General features: G+C 40.7%; 1 protein-coding gene across 1 annotated transcript; it reads left to right on the plus strand.

The window, feature by feature from the left end:
- Nucleotides 1-17,920: 17,920 nt before the first annotated feature.
- Nucleotides 17,921-20,150, plus strand: GPR37 (G protein-coupled receptor 37). Its single transcript, XM_014457358.2, has 2 exons — nt 17,921-18,046; nt 18,860-20,150. The coding sequence occupies exons 1-2, from the start codon at nt 17,921-17,923 to the stop codon at nt 19,676-19,678; spliced, it is 945 nt and encodes a 314-aa protein (XP_014312844.2). The 3' UTR covers nt 19,679-20,150.
- Nucleotides 20,151-23,842: the final 3,692 nt, after the last annotated feature.

Consider the following 23,842-nt stretch of genomic DNA (forward strand, 5'->3'; position numbering starts at 1 on the left):
CCTGGATCAGGGTGGGGGTCCCCACTGGGGTGCCTGGCCAGCCTGGATGAGGGAATGATGGCTGTTTGCAGCTGGTCACACACCCTTCAGGGTGGGGGTCCCCACTGGGGTGCCTGGCCAGTCTGGGTGAGGGGCTGAGGGCTGTTTTCCGGCTGGTGGGTGACTGAAGCTCCCAACTGCTCCTTTTTTTCTTTTTTTTTTTTTTTTATTCTGGGCCAGCTTTAGCTCTGAGGCTTGGCTCCAGCTCTTAGGCCTCTGCTGCTGAAAGCAGGTATCTGGTTTGTTTGGGTTCTATAATCGAAACACTGTTTCAACTCCAGCTCTGAGATCCCGGCTGGCTGAAAGCAGGTTTCTGGGGTTTTGTTTAGCTTCTATATTTGTAACAATGTTTCAAACTGCAAGCTCAGAGGCCGGCAGCGGCAGGCAGGGAACGTTGGAGTCCTCCGTCACTGAAGCAAACAAGCCTCATGTTCGCTTCAAGCTGCCTGGCTGCCGGCCGCCATCTTGGCTGGCAGTTAATTTGCATATTGCACTGATTAGCCAATGGGAAGGGTAGCGGAGTGACACCAATTTGCATGTTTCTCTTTTATTAGTGTAGATGGTTATTTTTTGGTCTCTGTATTTTTTCTTCTTTATAGACCTACTTAAAAAAAGTTATTGGTACCAGGCTTTATTTTCCCTGGAGAAGCAAAGGTTTGGGGGGAAAAAGATTTACTAATTTTTTAATTGAAAAATTAGACTACAATATATATTTTTACTGTTAAACTATGAGTGAAAATATCAGTCTTTAATCTAAAATGTAGAATGTGTTCTCTACATTCCTACCTAATCTTATTTCTCTGAAATAATTTTATAATGTTTTATCATGCTTAGTGAAAATAATTACAGACAGTCCTCTCGACATACGTCGTTTCATGGTTATGTCGCCATCTCCCATTTATTCTATTTTATTTTTTTTAATATATTTTATTGATTTTTACAGAGAGGAAGAGAGAGAGAGATAGAGAGTTAGAAACATCGATGAGAGAGAAACATCAATCAGCTGCCTCCTGCACATCTCCCACTGGGGATGTGCCTGCAACCAAGGTACATGCCCTTGACCGGAATCGAACCCGGGACCTTTCAGTCCGCAGGCCAACGCTCTATCCACCGAGCCAAACCGGTTTCGGCAATCATCTCCCATTTATTTATTAAAAAAGAAAAGTTCTGTCATTTTGACATATGTACATATGTGCTTTATGTTTTTTATTATTTATTTACCACAAGTAAAGGTCAGGAATTGTTATCTTTCTTTTAAATTTTTTTACTGTTTCACTTCATTACTGCTGTGTATGTGCTCCATGTGAGTGATGTAGGTGCTTATGTAGGTGGATTCCGACTTACAGTGAAAATCATGCTATGTCGCACCGTAGGAACCGATCTCCCACTTAACCCAAGGACCTATTGTATTGGGCCACTAACAGCTTCATAAGTCCTGATTATGACAATAAGTACAGTCCAAAACCCAAAATAAAGCATTTCTGCCTCCAGGAGGCACTGTTATTTTCACAGAAGTCACAGAGATTTATTTAGAGCCTGTTCCATGTCAGGTTTCCCCCAAAACAGACCCTAATGTGGGAATTTGTTTGCAGGAAGTATGTTGGGTACACACTCAAGTTCAACACCTAGTAGGGAATGAAGCATGCGGGACTGGGCAGAAGGAGAAGTTGAACTGTGATGCAGATGCCACAACGACCACAGGGAGCTCTAGGTCTGAGGTGGCCCTGCCAAGATATCCTGAACTGAGGCCTGAGGGCCCACACTTTATGTCTCCTAATGGACCAGTCATTAGATACAAGTGGCTCCCAGAAAGGGGGCACAACCTTGAGCTGAGTGGATCTCTTTGGTCAAGGGCAATTTCTAAAGAGGGATGCATTTAAAAGCCATCAACCACCAGTAGTACTAGTGGTTGGGTGAATCAGCACTTTATTAGGGCAGCAATCTGGGTGGGGAACCACAGCCTTCACCACAGTAGCTTTTGAATTATCATGTTAAATTGTAATCAGATGGCATTTTAATCCAACTCCTTGATCTTAAAGATGAAACATGAGATTCAGAGAAAAGAAATGACCACCCTAAGTATATATACCTACTCAATGGCAATCAGATTCTTTGTCTCAACATTTGATGTTGATGTTTACTATTAGACTAACGTCTTTGAGGCAAAAGGGTTCCTGGAGTACATTCATTTTTATTTCTGTTCTTTGGCATCTTTAAAAAGTATTTCTATATCCAATAGATGATAATAAAATAATAGACATCAATTGGTATATGATGGCATTTATAGCTTCTTATATTATTACCAGAGGCCCGATGCACAAAAATCGTGCAAGAGTAGGCCATCCTTCCCCCAGCTGCCGGTACCAGCTTCCCTCTGGCACCCAGGACCCAGGATTCCTTTGCAGCCCCTGCTTCATCTGGAAGGTCGTCCAGAAGGACATCCGGTCTAATTAGCGTATTATGCTTTTATTATTTTAGAAGTTTCATCTTGTTTCTCATAAATGGACAATAAGGTTCTATAGTTGTTAGCTCATTAAATTTTTTTGAAATTGCAATAACCCTAGACAACTGCACTTTAAAAAAATAATTATTTTCGTGATCAAATAAAGTTCTATAAGTTATATTTTATGTTCTTAAAATCACAAAGTGTTTTAGATTAGTGAAGAACATTACAACTTTAAACAATTGAAGGTTTAAATAAATCAAACATTTGTTTAAGCTTTCTCCAAAGCCCATCTCTTCCCAATCATTTTCCTTTTGACCACAAAACTTATAAAAATGATTTGAGATTGTATCTCCTTTTATTATCTAGCTTTTGTCTTTTCTTCATTTATATTTATTTTATTTGTTTGCTATTTTCCTTTCTTTCTTTTTTTATCACATACCCTCTTATTTATTTACAATGTATGCTTTACCATTTTTTTCTGTTTTCATGTTATTTTTAATATTTCTCATTTTAAAATTTTATCCATAATTTATTTTTATTGAGGTATTATTGACTAAAACATTATATTAGTTTCAGGTATACAACATAATGATTTGATATTTATATACATTGTAAAATAATCATCACAACAGGTCTAGTTAATACTTTTCACCTTACATAGTTACCAATATTTTCTTGTGATGAGAACTTTTAATATTTACTTTCTTAGCATCTTTCAAATATGTGATACAGTACTATTACCTATTATAATCATGCTGTGCATTACATCCATAATTCATTTATTTTATAACTGGAAGTTTGAACCTTTGACCCCCTTTAATCATCTCTTCCACCCTGCACCTTACTCCTGCCTGTGGCACCCGTCAATCAGTTTATGACTTGGTTTTTTTAATTTTGGGTTTTTTGTTTTGTTTTGATTCCATATATGTGTAGTCATGCAGTATTTGTCTTTCTGTGTGACTTATTTCACTTAGCATGCCCTTGAGACCCATCCATGCTGTTGCATATGGAAAGATTTTATTATTTTTTATGCCTGAATAATATTCCATTGTATGTATGTATGTGTGTGTGTGTGTGTGTGTGTGTGTGATATATATATATCATGTCTTCTTTATTCATTTAGCTGTCAATGGATACTTAGGTTGTTTCCATTATCTTGGCAATTGTATGCTGCAATAAACATGAGGGTGTATATATCTTTTCAATTTAGTACTTTAGTTTTCTTTAGATAATTTCCCAGAAGTGGAATTGCTAGATCATATGGTAGTTCTATTTTAAAGTGTTTGAGGAACCTCCATACTGTTTCCCATAGTAACCACAATTCATTTTGATTGATCTTTACAAATCTCCTCTTTTGCATTATTTTCATTTTTTTACCACAGTTTTTATTATTTTTTTATTTTCTGCAATGCGAGGATTAGCATAATCTTAAAGAGGTAGTGGAATTTTGGGGAGAGTTGGGTTTGTATAGAAAAATAGGAGACATTACTTCAGCAGAAATTATACTTCAGCAGAAATTATAGATCTTTGCAATTTGCATTCAACTCTTCTTTTTATTTCGATTTGTTGACATAGGCTTGAGGAGAACACCCAATCTCCAGGATCTATCACTATAAAGTTTTATCATATTTAATATTGCTTTGAGTGGAAATATACTGGGAACACTTGTAGTTGCTAACTTCTTCCTTTTCTTAATCCTCACTGGAGAATATTTTTTCCATTGATTTTTTTTTTTTTTTTTTTTAGAGAGAGTGGAAGGAGGGAGGAAGGGGGAGAGAGAATGAGAGAGAGAAACATGGATATGAGAGAGACACATCGATTGGTTACCTCCAGAACATGCCCAGACTGGGGCCTCAGGGATTGAACCTACAACCCAGGTATTTTTCCTTGACCAGATATCAAACCCAAGACCCTTCGGAACTCAGGCCAATGCTCTAACCATTGTCAATGCTGGCCAGGACTAACTGCTTCCTTTTTATTCCAGGATTATGATGCTTTGTGGCTTAGTGATAAGTCCCATAAGGACCAAGGGCAGATGGAGTGGTATGAAAGGAAAATAGGAGAGAAGGCATCCTAACATACGCATTATTTTAAACTGGTTTATGAGATAGTCATCAGACAAAAAACTATACTCAAATCAAGATTTATATGTGGAGAGAGAGAAAGGGGGAAAGATAGAACTAGAGTTAGGGATTAAGATAGAGACAGAGATGAGATAGAGATAAAGATAGAGATATAGAGATAGAAAGAGAGAGAGACAGAGACAGAGAGAGAGATGGAGTAGAGGTCTGGATTACAGTAGAAGAATGACAGAGGAGTTTCCTATCACACCATCTAACAAATGGTAAAAGCCAATATTCAGGCAATGAATGTGGCAAGTGAAATAGCTTTTTGCTCATTACTTGATGGAAGCCAACCAGAGTCCATGTATCCTCTGATACAGATCCACTGCTAAATATTTATTTCTTTGGACTTTAATGGGAGGTTTTGAATTATATAGACTCTTTAGTTTAAAGAGGTCACACCTTCACGGTGTGTGGTAGGGCAGAAGACATCAAATAGTTCTAAGATAATTCCAGCTCTAACTGTATTTTTTACTTTTACTTGGATACAGATTCCTGCGTGAGGGTGGAAAATGAATAAAGGGAATGCATTTCACCAGGGTCTCTGGACTAGAAATGATTTGTGAAAGGTCTAGAATCTCTTGTGATGAAAAGAGCCAGTTTCTCCCAGTGGCTTTAGAAATACTGGTTTTAAAGTGAATGAAACAAATGGACCTTTCATTGCTTTAAAGATTGTAGTTAGCACCAATGGGTAAGAAAGGAAGGTACTGAAAGCAGAAGATGATGGTACAACACAGGTAGGCAATTCTTCACAGGTTTCCCTTGAGTCCCTACATTCATGTAATAGCACATTGCTCTTGGCAGATGGTAAATTTGCTTGAGTGTTGGATTAGCCATTAGGTATTCTAATGGACTTTTAAGTGGAAACATACAGTTTTATGAGCAATTTGAAAGTTACTAATATTCTCAGGGAAAATAGACTCAGTGTGTGAGAGTGGTGCTTAAAAAATATTTAATGCTTTCCATTAATCCCTTTATAATTATTTTCTGCATACCCATGCAAATGAAAATATTTAGCTGATAACTCCTGCAGAAAGGAAAAAAATGCTATAGAGTTTGCTCTTATTTATAATTCCATTCATGAACAGTGTATGGTGAAGTTTACTGAATTTGGGTTCCATGTAAGAAATAAAAGCTTTATGATATTCAAATGTGAAAGTCAAATAATTTTTTCAACTGTTGATTGTAAGAAGAATGTCATACTTTTCTACAGCTTGTAAATGAGGTAAAAACAGGAAAATGATTTTTCTTTATCTCCCTTCTAGAAATACTAGTTGGCATTCAGTTTTTAAGGATTATATATAGAACAGCAGCACCCAATAACTAACTAAAGAACAGTTTGAATAATTCATTTTTTATCATCCCTTTCTATATATGTCATCATTCATTCATTTATTCACTATACATTCATTCATCAAATATTTATTGGGCTTCTTTTTTCTATGATAGACACTATGTTAGGAGGGGACTGGAATGGAAGGGGGAGGGGAAGAGCTGAAAAAGTCTCCAGCGATGACTAACATAGATGAGTCACTGCTACTAATGTTATGGGAAAGTAAAATAATGTCTTCCCACGTGATGAAAACTATAATAAAGGTTTAAACAAGGTGTTATGGAAGTTCACGAAAGGCCATGGAATAGGTCAGCTCACAATTGTACCTGGTTATGATCAAAGACAAATTAAAGTGAAAACTGTGCTCCCTCTAATTCTTTTTGAATAATTTTTTTTACAGTTAGTCTCATAAATGCCATACATCCTAGATCTGTGGTGAAAAGTTACATCAATGAAAATATTTTAACTCTTGTATTCTTATTTTCTCAACCTTTCCTGGCATAGGAGAGCTATAAGAATAATTGGCAAAATTATTTAATTGATATGACAGTCTTAGAAATTTTTTTAATAAAAGAGTTATTCTAAATATTCTTAACTATTTAATTATTGTTTAGAATATAATTTCTGAGATAACCATCCTTATTAACCATACTAGAGGCCCGGTGCACAAAAATTTGTGCACTGTGGGGGGGGTCCCTCAGCCCGGCCTGTTCCCTCTCGCAGTCTGGGACCCCTCGGGGGATGTCCACCTGCTGGTTTAGGCCTGCTCCCTGGGGGATTAGGCCTAAGCTGGCAGTCAGACATCCCTCTGGCAGCCCAGCAGCCCTCAGGGGATGTCCACTTGCCAGCGGGGAGCAGACCTAAGCTGCAGTCGGACATCCTTAGCGCTGCTGAGGAGGCAGGAGAGGCTCCCACCACCACCGCTGTACTGGCAGCTGTCAGCCTGGCTTGTGACTGAGCAAAGCTCCCCCATGTTGGAGGACGCTCCTCCTGCATTGAGCGTCTGCCCCCTGGTGGTCCATGTGTGTCATAGTGACCAGTCATTCCCAGTCTTTCTGCTGTTAGGGTCAGTTTGCATATTACCCTTTTACTATATAGGATAGAGGCCTGGTGCACAGGTGGGGGCCGGCTGGTTTGCCCTGAAGGGTGTCCCGGATCAGGGTGGGGGTCCCACTGGGGTGCCTGGCCAGCCTGGGTGAGGGACTGAGGGCCGTTTTCAGGCTGGCCGGCGACTGAAGCTCCCAGCCTCTCCTTTTTTTCTTTTCTTTTTTTATTCTGGGATTTATTTACCTTCTATAATTGAAACTTTGTTGTCGTCACTGGAGCTGAGAGCCGGGCTCCTGCTCGCTCCAGCTCTGAGGCCACGGCCTGCTGAAAGCAGGTATCTGGGGTTTGTTTAGCTTCTATAATTGAAACTTTGTTGCTTTCGGGGCTCAGAGCCGGGCCGTGGCAGGCGGGGAACCTTGGCTTCCTCCATCACTGGAGCAAGCAAGCCTCCTGCTCCCTTCAGCTGCGTGGCTGCCGGCTGCCATCTTGGTTGGGTTAATTTGCATATCTCACTGATTAGCCAATGGGAGGCATAGAGAAGGTACAGTCAATTACCATGTTTGTCTATTATTAGACAGGATAGGACATTAATTAAATCAAATTTTAAAATTTTATTTAAATGACTAGCTTATGTAGCAGTGTAATAATAGTACATTAAATTGAGTCCCTTCCTTCTGAAAATCTTAATGGCATTCCTATTATTTAATTTGACCTTAGAGATCCTAGGAAGAAAGGCTGACTAGTGAGATATTTTAGACCCTGTCATTGAGTGGTGGGAAGGAGAACATGAAGAATGCTTTTCTAAGAATTGGATTAATCTCTCAAGCACACAGTCACGGTGAGGACTTATCCTGAGTTCCTGAGGGCTGTCAAGTGTCAAGGTATCTGTCTACAAAGCATCCTTCAAGAGAAAAGAGGAATCGAATATGTCTGCAGAAGCAAAATAGATCTGAGCTTATATGTCTACCCAAGGTGGAGTAGGTGTGGGTCTACCTTGTCCTTGGCCCTTAGGCTGCCTGGTTCTTGATAGAATGTTTCCACCTCTAATAGCTCTTCCTGTGTGCTGCACCTCTATTCAACAGCGTCCTGTTGGCCACACAGGGATCTGTGTTTGGGATGTGGACTGTGGGGAGACAGATGGACTGGCTGCTGTGCAGTGAGGTTTGTCTCTGTCACTGCACTTCTTCTCTCATCCCCAGGGTTCCTCCTGTCCTTTTACTTCCTAAGAATTGACCTGCCAATGTCCCATAATTAACTCAACTTTATTGCCAAGACTAACTCTTAAGTATCCTAATTAGAATGGTAGTCTTTGTGCCAGAAGAGATGATCTCATCTAAAATTTCAAGGTGGAGAGGAGAAAGGGATCGCGGCAACCTCAACTATGGGGTCTTTCCATTGGCAAAGTAGGTATACTTTCCATTAAGCCCAGAATATAATCACAGTACCAGGCTTATTCTTGAGACAGAATATTTTTAGTTTGTGAATTTATAGTAGTTTTCAGTGTTACTTGTCAGCACATTTGAGTGGTTCATAGCATTAATGAGGCTAAGGTCATTGATTTGACCTCTGCCTGGAGTGATTCGTTTTTATTACATCTATGACTATGCTTAGGGCCACCCTTTTACTCCCTCCTCATCATTTTCTACTTTCTGCCTTTCCTCCTACTTTTACTATCTTCTCCTTGGGGCAAATCCATATAGGAAAAACATCCTGTTAATCAATTGACAACAAGTTGTGAGATTAAGAGATATTTGTCTTTTGTAAGAGGTTTGAATGAGCATGAGTACTACTTCTGGATAGACTATCAAGAAAATTTACAGAGAAATTTTGTCTTCAAATATGGTTTATCAATATCTTTAGATCATAATTACACAAGCACAAATGGAGGAGGCCAGCTCTAATTTTGTTTTCAGTGTAGGTTCACCGTCATGCAAATCAATGTCATTAGATAGAGGGAAAACATTTGTTACTTATTCTTTAGAAACTCATCAGAATCCCAAGGTAAAAAAACCTGAAATTCTAGGTAACTTGATGATTGATTAGAAATATCATAATAATACCAAGCATTGAAAACTGGACCGTGGGTTGGGGTAAATATTATGTTTTGAAATGAATATGGAATATATAACTCCCTTAAGACCTGTTGTTTTCAATAGATGGCTTTTTCATCTTAGGACCCATGATATTAACCTTGCTTCATTTGCATTTTTATACTAATGAGCATTTGATTATACTTATAATTAAATCACAACATTTTAGATGAGTTATAGTAAATATCTTTTTTTTACTACAAAGAAATATACTGTTACAAAAACCAGAAGTCACAATTGGTAAGAAACCTTATGTCAAGGTTCGACTATAACAGTAAAGAAAGATTTGCAGAATCAAGACAAGTTTGGGGGTGATATATTGGCTTTTAAATAGTCTCAATTGTTTTTAAAATAAGCAAGAGCATTTTACCAGGCATCAGCAAGACAGAGGAAGGTGGAGAATGAGGCAGTAATGACAGTTAATGCCTTCAAAATATTTTCCCCCGTGACATTGAGATCATGTATAGGTGAAATGGATTGGGCACCATTGAGATAAATGGACATTTAGGAGATGTGGGTGTGTTGGATGGAATCTCAGTGGTGCTGGTAAAAGGAGAGTGGCCGTGAAGAGCTCTATTTCATTTCAGAGATGTGTGCTGCTGGGAGGGGTGAGGCACATCACGCCCACTCACTCTGTGTGCTTCGGAAACACTAGTGGAAGTGTGTCACTGCCATAGGATCATGATTTGCACGCGCTCGGAAATAAAGACCTTTAGAGAAAGGCCATCTCGTTCAAAGCTGTCTGATAAACAGTGGCTCTGAAAAACACGCTGTCCCCACTGGTGCTCAAAGCAGTGTCTCTTCCTGGGGAAGTTGCCCTAAAGTGCCGAAAGGAACAGGATTATGGAACATGCAGGAGGAAGCCAAAGGCATATAAGCTGCAGCCATTTAGAGTTTTCAAAGGAACAACCCTACCCTGTGCTCCTCCTGCTTCTTTTCCTGACTGATTGTTAGGCCTGTAACTACGGACTCATAATAGATAATCATTCATGGCCCAAATGAATGGGTTTCCTTAACAATAATGCCCTTGTTTGCAGAGTTACTTGTAAACAAAGGATAGCACAGAAATAGATGCACTTAAACATCTTTTTGAGGTAAAATATGTTAGGCTAGAGTACAATTGTCATGAGTTTGGTTAGAAATTTCCCTATTTTATAAAAATCAGCGTATTCCAGTGGCTTTGCTGTACTTAAAGCATGTAGATTTAATTTCATATGAAAGAAATTTTGCTTAGAAGTACATTGGTCTAGCCTTGCTGGTGTGATTCAGTTGTTGAGCGTCGTCCTATGAACCAGGAGGTCACGGTTCGATTCCTGGTCAGGGCACATGCCTAGGGTGCAGGCTCGATCCCCAATAGGGGTCATGTAGGAGGCAGCCTATCAATGATTCTCTCTCACCATTGATGTTTATATCTCTCTCTCCCTCTCCCTTCTTCTCTGAACTCAATAAAAATATATATATATTTTTTAAAATAACTACATTGGTTTATTTTATCCCATTAGAGTTATCACTAATTTCTATGAAAAGGTTTAGTAAAAGATACTCTTTATGTGATTAAGAATGGGACCTCATGTGATCTGTGTTTCTGTTTCACAGCTTCCTCTCATTCATAATACTTTCTTCTTTTTTAAATATTTTTAATCCTCACATGAAGACATACTTTTATTGATTTTAGAGAGATAGTAAGGGAGAGGGGGAGAGAGGGAGAGAGAGAGAGAGAAAGTGAGAGAGAAAGAGAGAAACATTGATGTGAGAGAGAAACATCAATCCTACCCTGGGTATGTGCCCTGACCAGGAATTGAACCCATGACCCTTTGGTACACTGGACGATACTCCAGCCAACTGAACCACACCAGCCAGAGCCACAGTGCTTTCTTATGTGTCTGCAGTAAGCTTCTGAGAAATGGAGCAACAGCTAACACAGGATCTTCATAGGTGAATGTCTTTCATAAAGTGTATGCTCTTTGTTCATATCTTTTTGAATGAACAGGGATTTAATGTAGCACCAGGTGAATATGGTGGACCAGGTTATCTCATGATGGGAGTTTGTCTGGCGTTAGAAACCTCACCAATTGGGAAGGCCATTTGACACAGGAGCTGCCGCTGTCCCACCGGAGAGCTCAGCTCTCAACTTTCCCTGCACCTGTGGGTGCCTTGAAGCCCCCAAGCCTCCCTGCTCCGATGCTGACCTGGCAGGGGCAGGGAGGAACATTACTGTTGTGACTCTGGGATAGAACACCTCTGTTTGAAAGAAAGACTTTAGAGTTGTTTATTTTGATTCTTCCTGTTTCTGTGTTTTGATGCCAATCCCCTGAAAATGCTCAATATCTTAGTTTCCCCTGTAGTTAAACATTTCTACTTCCAGTTTTCCTCTGACGTTGAGGCTCAAAATTAATAGCCTCGTCTATTCAAAGTGTTTACAGTTCTGCTTTTGTGGATGTTAATTATTCCTCCCATTGCAGTTTAATTAATAAGAGATTGCATCTTACTCATTTCATCTCTCAGGATGTTGCTTCAAAGAACTAACCATCTAAGCTAGTGCTTAACAGCCTCACTCCCAAGAGCATATCTCGTGGTGATATTGAATTTTAGCAATCAGATATGGTCATTAAATGCAGAAGATCCAGTATCCATGATACAGTTTTATAATTATATATAATTGCACCATTCATCTTGGTAGAATTTCTAATGAGCTGTATGTAAACAAGTATATTTAAAAATTGTGATAGAAATATTTTCATGTTACCCCAACATTTAGCAGTTTTAATTACGTGGATACATTTCATATCTGAGTAAGCAGAAATTAGCCCATTATCCATTATCCAAGTGATTTTTATCAATTAATATCTGAGGAATGCAGTTTATTCTTTACAGATGTTTAAAGCTTTCTGTGAATGTTTTGGGAAAGTACTGAGCAGGGACTTTGTACCTTTATGGTTCTCTCACATCATAAAATTGAGTGCATACGTGAATTTATGGGAAAAAATATGTGAAGTAAAAACACTGCAGGCAGTGATAGCAGGAGGGAGCAGATAGAGATCTAGGACTGGCATTGGGCTGAGGTTGCTGTGGCAACTGCTTTGTAAGTGCTGTCTGCATTTGGGGCAGCATTTTCCTTAGAGCAGCGGTTCTCAAACTGTGGGTCGCAACCTCTTTGGTGGTCGAACGACCCTTTGACAGGGGTCGCCTAAGACCATCCTGCATATCAGATTTTTACATTATGATTCATAACAGTAGCAACATTACAGTTATGAAGTAGCAAGGAAGATAATGTTATGGTTGGGTCACAACATGAGGAATTGTATTTAAAGGGCCAGAAGGTTGAGAACCACTGCCTTAGAGGCTCCTTTAACAATCTCTCTGGAGCTCTTGTGACCTTCCTGGACAGTTCACCCTCTTTCGGCTGGATCTTGATGACAGAGAATACCATCAGAGAAGTCCAATTTGAAAATAGGAAGCTGGAAGCAGGAGCTTCCTGAAATTAGTCTATGAAAATTGGGGAAATCGAGGTTCCCTCAACCAATGAAGCATCAAGAGTATTACAGATCAGACATGTCAGGTTCTGACTCGGGACTACAGCTTTTGGAACTGAGCATCTTCAAATGGAAACAGTGGAGAAGAGTTGCTGAACAAAACGGTGGAGCACATGTAAATCTTGCTTAAAATGTGTCCTGGCTTTTGTTATCATGTGAAATGAAATACACACAACCCAAGGAAGCCCTGTTTTGCTTTCCGAAGCAGTGAACATCTTCTAAGTAAGAGTGAATGTGTAGCACAGCTAATGATATCTAGGAGTGGCCATCAAACGCACCAGTCTTAATGTATGTCCACCCACATTCATTTGTTATTACTTCTCAAGAAATGCTTTGCCACTGACGTGTGGTTATGTATGAAAATGCTAGCTAGCTCTTGTGATAATTGATCCAGATTTTAAATCTCTAGATTTAAAATTAGGGAGAGTAATTGGGAAGAAGATGCTATCCCGGGTGTGTTCTTTGTAAGTAATGACAGAAAACTACCAAGAAAATAGGTGTTTTGAGCCTCTGAGAGATTGCCTCTCTTTAGAGTCGCTGGTATTTTTATGTCACCAAGCTATTCTTTTCATAGAAATGTTATTCCAAATTTAGAAAGAGTGCACAGCAGCTTTGTAGCTTTGTCTTTGTGGACTGAGTCGAGATATAGAGTGACAGGGAAACGTGCAGACACATATGCATTAGTGAAGTCCCACAGAAAGCCATGCTGAGGATTTGTGCATATTTGATAATTTGGCAATTTTTGTTTTGTTCTACATTTTTATAGGAAAATGAATCAAAATATTTCAAAAGCTAAAATGTAAATGAAAAGTTTCAAAAAACTCTAACATAGAATTTCTGCAATTTCTACATAATATTGTTTGATGTAGACTTTCAGAAAATGCCAAGTCCTTCTCAGATTTCCATTCAAATGTGACAATTACTGATGTTAACAATATATAATCTGACCATAGACAGTGGCACAGTGTAGATTTCAATTTTGTTGTTGTTAATCCTCACTTGAGGATATTTTCCCTCTGATTTTTAGGAAGAGTGGGAGAGAGAGGGAAAGACAGAGAGGAAGATCAATGTGAGAGAAACACAAGGGGTGGTTTGGTTGCCTCCTGCATGCACCCTGATCAGGGCTGGGGCCAGGGAGGAGCCTGAAACCAAGGTTCTAGTATGTGCCCTTGACCGAAATTGAACCTGGGACCCTTTGGTCTGCAGGCTGATACTCTATCCACTGAGCCAAACTGGGTAGGGCTAGACGTCAATTTTAAAAATCGTTTTGAGGCCGAACTGGTTTTGCTCAGTGGATAGAGCGTCAGCCTGCGGACTCAGGGGTCCCGGGTTTGATTCCGGTCAAGGGCATGTACCTTGGTTGCGGGCACGTCCCCACTGGGGGGCGTGCAGGAGGCAGCTGATCAATCTCTCTCATCGATGTTTCTGGTTCTCTGTCCCTCTCCTTTCTTCTCTGTGGAAAATCAATAAAATATATTTTTTAAAAAAATCGTTTTGAGCTTTTGGCATCGATGCTAAAAGCTCAAAATAAATTTCCATCAAGGTGAACTTATTAATTTGAGGGTTAATTTTTAAAACATGAATATAAAGATGACTTCATTAGTCATATTAGATTGCTATTTCTTATATTGTTTATGGAATACTTTCTTTTGTTAAATAGGAATTGTGGTTATAAACTCCATCAAGACCTCTTGTTCTGCACTGACCTAGACCGTTGTTAGTCATATTAGTTCTTCATTTTTGCTTTTCGCAGAGTTAAACCCCTCATTATATCTCATTTCCAGACTGTCCTCACCACTAGGAGAACAGTCGGGGCATGGGTCCAATGTCCTTATTTTCCATATTAGAAGTGGTAGACACTGACTAATGTGTAGAGTGTAAGAAGAGGAGAGACAACTTGATGTTGGAACTCTCAGAATCCAGACAGCTTGCTGGATGCTGGAGCTGCAGGAGGAGACCATGACTTCTGCCCAACATCGTGTATGAGATTGAAAGCCAGGCTCTCTCTCTGAGCAAGGACTTCCGCCACCCGGTCGCCACCAAAACTGAGGTCATCTGGAAGTCATGGATGGTTTCTCTCCGTTTGGAACAAGAGAGATTGAAGAAACACCACAAAGATTTTCTGCTGAGCATGTGACTGCCCGGGCAGATGCAGAACGTGTTTGGGAAAGAACTGAATTATTCTTGGAATCTGTGTCAGGGGAAATTTGATTTGTTAGTTCGCAGGCCTGCCAACATAATCCTGCAGATCTTCTCTTTTCTTAATTGGAATGACATTGGGCAGCTATCAAAAACCTGCAAATAATTCCCCAAGATGTGTAACAGTGAAGAATTCTGGGGGAAATTTAGAACTTTACAGAAGAAAAATGTGCTTTTGCCACAAAGATGATAGGTATAATCATTTATAAGAAGCTGCTGGCTTTCACCAAAATGTAGCCCAACAGAAGATCACACAGAGAAGACAGGTGACATTTTTCTAAACTTTACTGAAGTTACTAAAAAAAAAAAAAGGATTTAACTGAACTTTCATGTAACAGTTACTACCATTAAGACCTTGCCTGTAGCTGAGACCATAGGCAAGCAATTATCTGGTGGGGATTTGTTGGTAATTTGTTTAAGAAAAATCCTCTTGACTCTGAATATTGTTCTGAAAATAAACTTATTTTCTGTCAAAAAAAAAAATCCACAAGGCAAGTTGCCATCGTTCTGGGGAGAGTGACAGCTTGAGTGCAGTACGTAAACAACTCATGTTTTGAGTGCTAAAATTGTTATCACAAATGGCTTTCCTTTTGTCAACATGATCCCTTTGAGTTCTAAAAAATTAGATATTTACATAATCTATATGTAGTCCTTGCCAAGGCATGACCTATAGCTGTGCTTCTTACACATTTCCACTAGCGGAGGGCAAAGTGAATGCATATGCCCAGGTGCCAAAGCATCCCATCTATGTAGGGAGCTTTCTTTTAGTCTCCTGTTTTCTCTTCATCTTTATGAATAGTTTACCTTCTATTTATTGTCCTTGATTAAATATATAAATAATGACCACATTTATTTATTTATTTTTAAATAATCCTTTATTGTTGAAAGTATTGCATATGTCCCCCATTGACCCCCACCAGCTTGTCCTCATCCCCCCCACCCTTGCCCTCACCGCCCCATTGTCTGTGGCCATGGGCCATGCATATACGCATACAAGGTTCTTGGTTGATTACCTCCCACACACCCACCCTCCCACACCTTCCCTCCAAGACTCCGCACTCTGTTCCCTGCTTCCATGTCTGTGGACCCGCTCTGTTCATCAGTTTATTTTGTTAGATCCCACTTATGAGTGAGATCATGTGATACTTGTCTTTCTCTGACGGACGTATTTCACTTAGCATGCTACTCTCCAGGATTAATGACCACATTTATTAAACATTAAATCACTTCCATTTCCCCCAAACTGGTTGAATAAATTTGATGCCCCCAGATGGTCACTGTGAGAACCAGCTTCCCCCTTCTTGGTTGACTATGGCCTACTTGAGTGAAAAAACTGCTTCTTATTCCTTTCTATATTCCCCAATATCTGGCAGAGCGCTGGGCATAGAGTCACTATTAATAAATGTGTGCTTGTGTTTAATGTATGCCTGTGTCCCCTATTAGAGTATATGTATGATGCTCAATAAATATTTCATATAGAATATTGGATGATAGTATGTTTACACTAGAAACATGTATTTTTAATCTTGTAAAAACCTCTGTGTGAAAAAAATATGTACATGTTTTTGGTTCTTAACTTTCAACTTGACGTATTGAGATGTCTAGACCATATGGGTGTAAGAGCAGTTCCTCTTTGAATATAGTGCTCTATGTAGTCAGCATCAGAGTTTTCAGATCTGAAGTTTTCCTGTGGCTGCGTATTTAGACATTCTATCTGATTTCTTTTTGGTTTTTTTCATGGTTATTTTTTATATCTCCTATTTTCTTTGACATCCCCTCACTATTCATATTTCTTTAAATTTGATGAGCATATGTATTTCATGATAATTGTACTTATGTCTGATTCTGTAATTTTTTTCCTTTGGCACATGAGCTCAGAGTGGTGGATTGTTTCTTGCATATTGTGATTTTTATTATTTATTTATTTTTAAATATGTATTTATTGATTTTAGAGAGAGAAGGGAGAGGGATAGAGGAGAAAAAGAAAACATCCATTGGTTGCCTCCCATACGCACCCCAACCAGGGACCAAACCACAACCTGGGTCTGTGCCCTGACCGGAATTGAACCAGTGACCTTTCAGTGCATGGGACTAGTGCAACCAACTGAGCCGCACCAACCAGGGCCATATTGCGATTTTTAATTGTGCGTTCACGTTCCCTGAAATTTTATCTGTGTGATTTCTTTGAGGCCTGGTTTTAAAGTGACTCCATCTCATTTTTCCAGTGGCTGGGACCGTTTTAAACTGCATTGTGGGTTTCTCTGAGCCATGTAACTGGTGTGATTTCTGGCTCTAGTCCAGCATCAATTCAGGCTTCTGGTTGGAATTTGCCCTTCCCCTTCAACTCCCCAATTCACCTAGAACCAAACCCTAAAACCCAGACAAGTTCCTCCACTATCTCGCTTGTTTTTTTTTCTCTTTATAATCATGAAAATGTCACTATTTGGGGCTTTCCAAATTCACAAGGAATCTTTGACCTAATCTCCATCACAGTGGCCACAGTTTTGTTTACTACCAATGTACTTAGGCACCTGGACCCATCCTTCTAGCTTAAATGACTTGGAAATCTCGTCAGGATTAGCAGATGCGTCTAGGGCAGGGGTGGGCAAACTTTTTGACTCGAGGGCCACAATGGGTTCTTAAACTGGACCGGAGGGCCGGAACAAAAGCATGGATGGAGTGTTTGTGTGAACTAATATAAATTCAAAGTAAACATCATTACATAAAAGGGTACGGTCTTTTTTTTTTTTTTTTTAGTTTTATTCATTTCAAATGGGCCGGATCCGGCCCGCGGGCCGTGGTTTGCCCACGGCTGGTCTAGGGCAAACGTGCAGCATGGGGTGGGGGTAGGGGTTGGAGCCCGTGGGTGGAGGGGGATGGAGGGGAGTTTACTGACCTGTTTGAAGTTTGTTTTCTCTTTGATGATGACCTCTAGAGAATTTCTCTTTTTTGTTTCCCATAGATATATGCAAAAAATAATATTAAAATACTTTCATTTATATTTAGGAGAAATTGGAAGAGATCTCTACTCTTATCTAGTTTATTGGAAACAATAGCTCTTGAATATCTGCTGTGTGTAAGGCATGCTAATGACCCTCACACTGGAAAACATGGCCATCCTCTTCGCTAATGACAATGGGAAACACTCAGTGATCCTTACTCCTTCTCCAGCCCATCTGGTGGCAGGCATTTTTATGATGACTGAAATTCTTGGGGTCTCTGTGTTCTTATCCTACGTAATAAAAGCTTAATATGCTAAGTGTCCGACAGTTCATTTGACCGGCTGCTATGACACTCACTGACCACCAGGGGGCAGGCATTCTGACCGGTAGGTTAGCTTGCTCCTGGGGTCCAGCTGATCAGGAGTGGGTGAGACAGACCAGACACACCCTGGAGCCCTCCCACTGTCCCTCCCCGGCCCCAATCATGCACCGATGGGGTCTCTGGTCCCAGCCTGCTCCCTCTCCTGTCCAGCCGGCCAGTAGCTATGATGTGCACTGACTACCAGTAGCAGATGTTCAACGCAGGAGCAGCAGCTCTTGGGTGACACAACCCGGAACCAGAGAGGAGGGAGACCGATTCCTCACAATTCCTCTCATACTCTGGGACCCCTGGGGGGAAGGAGAGGATGTTGGAGAGCCAGTTTCAGCCCAATTCCTGCAGGCCAGGGTGAGGGACCCTACCTGCCAGAGGGCCCCTGCTCACTCTGCAGATGCCCTTTGAGCCTGCCCAGGTGTGGCAGACTGGGGAGAGACGGCAGAAGGTTGGCTTCAGGGCATGTCCAGCCCATCTCACTCCGTCCTACCCTGCTGGCCACCATCTGGGACCTGCACCGGAAGGACTAATTAATTTCCTTTCAATGTGCATGAATCCATGCACCGGGACACTAGTCTACAATAAAATGGTGTTGCACTAAATGATCTTTACAGATCCTTCCAGAGCTAAAGTTTTTGACCCTATGGCCCTGAACCACTATATTTCCCCCCCCCCCTCATTTTCATTCTTCCTTCTTACAGTGATATCACCCCTATTCTGTGCTCCTCCCACAGGTTGCTTCGCTGGGAGTCACGACCTTCACCTTATGTGCTCTGTGTATAGACCGCTTCCGGGCGGCCACCAACGTGCAGATGTACTATGAGATGATCGAGAACTGTTCTTCCACCACCGCCAAGCTGGCTGTCATATGGGTGGGCGCGCTCCTGTTGGCGCTTCCCGAGGTGGTCCTTCGCCAGCTGAGCAAGGAGGACGTGGGCTTCAGCGGCCGCGCCCCCGCGGAACGCTGTGTCATCAAGATCTCCCCGGACCTGCCGGACACCATCTACGTCCTAGCCCTCACCTACGACGGCGCGAGGCTCTGGTGGTACTTCGGCTGCTACTTCTGTTTGCCCACGCTGTTCACCATCACCTGCTCCTTGGTGACGGCGCGGAAAATCCGCCAGGCGGAGAAAGCCTGCACGCGCGGGAACAAGCGGCAGATCCAGCTCGAGAGCCAGATGAACTGCACGGTGGTGGCGCTGACCATCTTGTACGGCTTCTGCATCATCCCCGAGAACATCTACAACATCGTGACCGCCTACATGGCCACCGGGGTTTCCCAGCAGACCATGGACCTGCTGCACATCATCAGCCAGTTCCTGCTGTTCTTCAAGTCCTGCGTCACCCCGGTCATCCTCTTCTGTCTGTGCAGACCCTTCAGCCGGGCCTTCCTGGAGTGCTGCTGCTGCTGCTGCGAGGAGTGCGCGCACAAGTCCTCCGCGGCCGCCAGCGAGGACAACGACAATGAGTACACCACCGAGCTGGAGCTGTCCCCGTTCAGCACCATCCGCCGCGAGATGTCCACCTTCGCCTCTGTCGGAACTCACTGCTGAAGGACACTGGGTCTGGTCCGATTTTTTATTTTATTTTTTATTTTCCTACCCTGGGAAAGTTTTTACTTCCTATTTTTTTCCTGACCGGGAAAGAAATGCAGACAAAAAGAGAGAGAACTATTAACTACTGTAGAACTGATTTTGCAAATTAATATTTGTGCTTGGAAAAGAAAAAAGGTTTATATTTAGTTATTGAAGAAGTCCGAGGAGGCCAATAGTTTTAGATAATTTTATCTGGTATGGTGCTAATATTTTCTTTGGGGAAAAAAAAAAGTCCTCGCACCCTAATGAATTGCTAATTTTCTTTCTTTTCAAAATATAATCGCTGTATGTTGATGATAGCCATGTGATTTTGTAGGTGATATTATGTTTGAGTTGTAATTGAAAGTATATTGTACATATATCATGAGATGATTTGTAGATAAGAGACATTCACAAAGTAGCACCAAATAAATGACACTTTATTCTTTAATACCATTGTCAATCTGCTTTTAACCAATTTTCAATAAATCTTTTAATTGCCTTAAATACACAATTACTGGTTCTATGCACAAGTTAAAAATGGCCTTATTGTTTTATAATTTTATTTTCCTTCAAGGCAGGTCATCACTGTGTTATAAAGTCTTCTTAATACAGTAGTACTATTTTATATGCATGGCTCAGAAAACTATATCATGTTAAAACAAATTGTATTTTAATATTTAGATACAGATGTAAAATTACTTCCAAATATTTACAAAATACAAATAAACAGACAGCAGAGTAGGAAGAAACTATCTTTTTTTATTATTTTTTTTAAATTTACCTTTCAACTAGCATGTAGACCTGTAGGGTTTCCTATAAGGAATAATGAGCTGAATTAAGGACTAAAATACAATGCACTCGTCACCCACTTCCCTCTGAACACTGACCTTGCAGCGCTGTGACTCTCTTGGGAAGCACTCTGAATACTAATTTTCCTCCTTTTAAACAATGAACTTGATTAAATCTGTGTGATCTCATGTCTTTAAGTAGACTGAAAGTACAGTAGTGGAGTAATAAAATATTTATATATCTTGATTAGAACACTTGAATATTCAAATGCTCCCTTTGAATTGGCATTCCGCAAACTTCCAACAAAAAACAAACCCTCTCCATCTGAAGACTTCGAATTCCTTAAGGAGTTCAAGTTGCAGCAGCTGTGCAGGATGCCTGCCAGGTGGGGCACATGTCTAAATCAGAGGGCAGAGGCGGTGACCTGGTGACACAGTGTGGCAGTGTGGCAGTGTCTGTGTGTTCAGAACAGTTATGTAGTGGAATCCAGTGTTCCGGCTGGAAACCGCCCTCTGTGCTTTCGGCACTGTTTGGCATAGCTGAGTAGCACCGTCTTTCTTCCAGGTTATAACGTGATGCTTTTTTAATCATTACACTTTAGTGCTAGAAAAATAAAGATACTTAATCCAGACTATTCATCTTTCACATGAAACCCAGGTTCTGACAGTGCCCAGGATACCTACTCCTTCTCAGTCAGTACTGTTCAAAGGGATTTCCCCCACCTTCTGTGTGTATTCTGAGGGATTTGAAGGAGAATAAGAACAAGGCATCATTGCTTTACATATCCCTGTAACAGGTCTTTGGAAGACTTCTCAAGGACGCTTGAGCTAGGTTTTGGCCGCTGAGCCGATCAACAATTGTGATGCCCCAGTGTCTCTCATAATACTTACTCAACTTTATAAATAAACATTGGCTGAGCAAAGGTTCGATGCTATTACCTGCTGTAGATAAAAGTATACAGAGCTCAGGGTCAGACTTTACAAAACCAGGCAAGGGTGGGATGGGAATGAAGGCATACAACAGGTAAATCAACAACTCTGATATCAGGTGGGACTTGTTAGGAAGGTGTGAAGTTCTAGGATGGTTCACAGCTCAGGGTGGAGGACATCATGAAAGGCTTTAGGAGGTAACTGGGTGGATAGGCTTCAGCAGGAGTTGATGAAAGGTAGTATGAGAAATGGACATCTCAGGATGAGAGAGTTCATTAAAGGAGTAGAGGAAGGAATCATGAGGTGTGGTTGAAGAATAAGTGAATAGTCCAGCTTGGTTCCTCTGTTATATGTGTGTAGAAACCTCATGGAAAATACTGATGAAAATAGGCATTGAGACCATATCATAAAAACATATGGCCTTATGTCTTGGCATTCTATATTTGTGTTCACATGAGAGGCCCTGCCCTTCCTCTGCCCCATATTCTCATACTGTGCCAGGTGTGGTGAAAACAGACATTGAGACTATATCATAAAATATTTAAGATGCTTCTGTTCAAGAACATTCTTTTCTCCAACCCTGCCCCCTCATTTAAAAAATAGATGGACTTTTTTCAATCTTCAAGAACTCTCCAAGGTAACACGTGACGGTTTCTTCCTAATGTTTTGAATTCATCTTGCACTTGAAAGTATTCTTCAATTACTTTCTGTTGGTTTTGGCTTCCTATGTTCTTTTTCTAGGCAGCATATTCCAGTATATCTGATTACAGCTACCTTTTTCATAAAGAAAGAAGGAACAACATATTAAAAGTTTCTACAATTTTACAGTCATGTTTTATGAATGTCCCTTCTCTCTGGTAAGCAGAAAGTGTTTTAGTGAATGCAACTGAAGAACATTTACTGAGCTCCACTTTTGCTCTGCTACTTACATTGTCAGTCTTGGAATTTGAAATCACTCAACATAGGGCCTGTATAATAGACTAGAGGCCCAATGCACGAATTCGTGCACAAGTGGGGTCCCTTGGCCTGGCCTGTGGGAATCGGGCAGAAACTGGCTCTCTGACAGCCCCTGAGGGGTTTTGGATTGCGAGAGGGCGTAGGCGAGGCAGTGGGACCCCATTGGTGCATGATCAGGGTGGGGAAGGATGCAGGAGGTTGGCTAGTGGGGAGGGGTTATGGGAGGGCCCCAGGGCATGTCAGGCCTGTCTAGTTCAGTCCTGATCGGCCAGACCCCAGTAGCAAGCCAACCTGCCAGTTGCAGCGTCTGCCCCCCAGTGGTCAGTGCACGTCATAGCAAGCTGTTGAGCGGCCTAAGCATATCATTAGTATATTATGCTTTGATTGGTTGAATAGATGACTGGACACTTAGCATATCAGGCTTTTATTATATAGGATGGGAATTACATTATTTTAGAGCCCCAAGTGATCTCAAAGTCTTCCCATATTACCCAAATCTTTATATGTACAGAGCTGATCCTCTGAGTTTACTGACTTACACAAAGTCACATAATTTGACCCTGGTTGATTTAGAATAAGAATTCTAAGAATAGCCCTGGCCGGGTGGCTCAGTTGGTTGGAGTGTTGCCCCTCATACCAAAGGGTTGCAGGTTCGATTCCTGGTAGGGGCATATACGGGAGGCAACAGAGCCATGTTTTTCTCTTGCATTGATGTTTCTCTCTCTCTCTCTCTCTCTTTCTCTCTCTCTTTCCTCTCTCGCTCTCAAAATAAATGGAACATATTATTCTCAGTCAAGGATAAAAAAAATTCTAAGAATAGAATATCTCCTTTCAGAGATTATAAACAATAATTCTTACTACTTGACCAGTACACTCGCAGCAATCTTTAAAACACTACATTTATTTGGATAACATATACTACGTGTTCATTATATGTTTGCTCAATGAAAGAATAAGCAAATATTTAAACTGAAAGAAGATGCAGAAACATTGTTTAGCAAAGTACAGAAGGAAAACCAGGACTTTGAGCTAAGAAGCCATGACAAAAGAAAAAGTAAGAAAGTATAGTTTTCTTGTAACAGTGTTCAGACCGTAAATGAGTAGTCCAGCATTAATCATATGATGTACATATCTATGGCCATACATGTAGTATGTTTTTTCAACAAAATATAACATCTGGCTGCTACCATTAAATCTTCAAACTTCTCGATCTCAAAGTTACTAAGTCCAGGTAGCCCAAAAGCCACTTCAGTACTTGGCTCATGTTCTTTCCCTCATTCACTCCATTCATGCAGCTAACCCTATATGCCAGCACTGTGCTAAATCTCAGGGACATGACAGTGTATGAATTAGATATAATTCAGTCCTTTTTCCAGTTAACAGTTTACAGCTGTTAAACATTATTTCCTCCATTGACTATTTAGCAAAAACGTGAGTAGTGCTGAGCAAGAAACGTGCTCTGGGA

Source organism: Myotis lucifugus, unplaced genomic scaffold (genome assembly GCF_000147115.1).
Source record: "Myotis lucifugus unplaced genomic scaffold, Myoluc2.0 scaffold_73, whole genome shotgun sequence".
In the NCBI taxonomy this organism is placed as follows: domain Eukaryota; kingdom Metazoa; phylum Chordata; class Mammalia; order Chiroptera; family Vespertilionidae; genus Myotis; species Myotis lucifugus.

Bases quoted from the DNA above. Each gene is read 5' to 3' on its own strand.
- GPR37 (XM_014457358.2), top strand. From the start codon at position 17,921: ATGGCCATCCTCTTCGCTAATGACAATGGGAAACACTCAGTGATCCTT. The intron at 18,047-18,859 runs GTAATAAAAGCT...CTCCTCCCACAG, and splicing joins TCTCTGTGTTCTTATCCTAC to GTTGCTTCGCTGGGAGTCAC.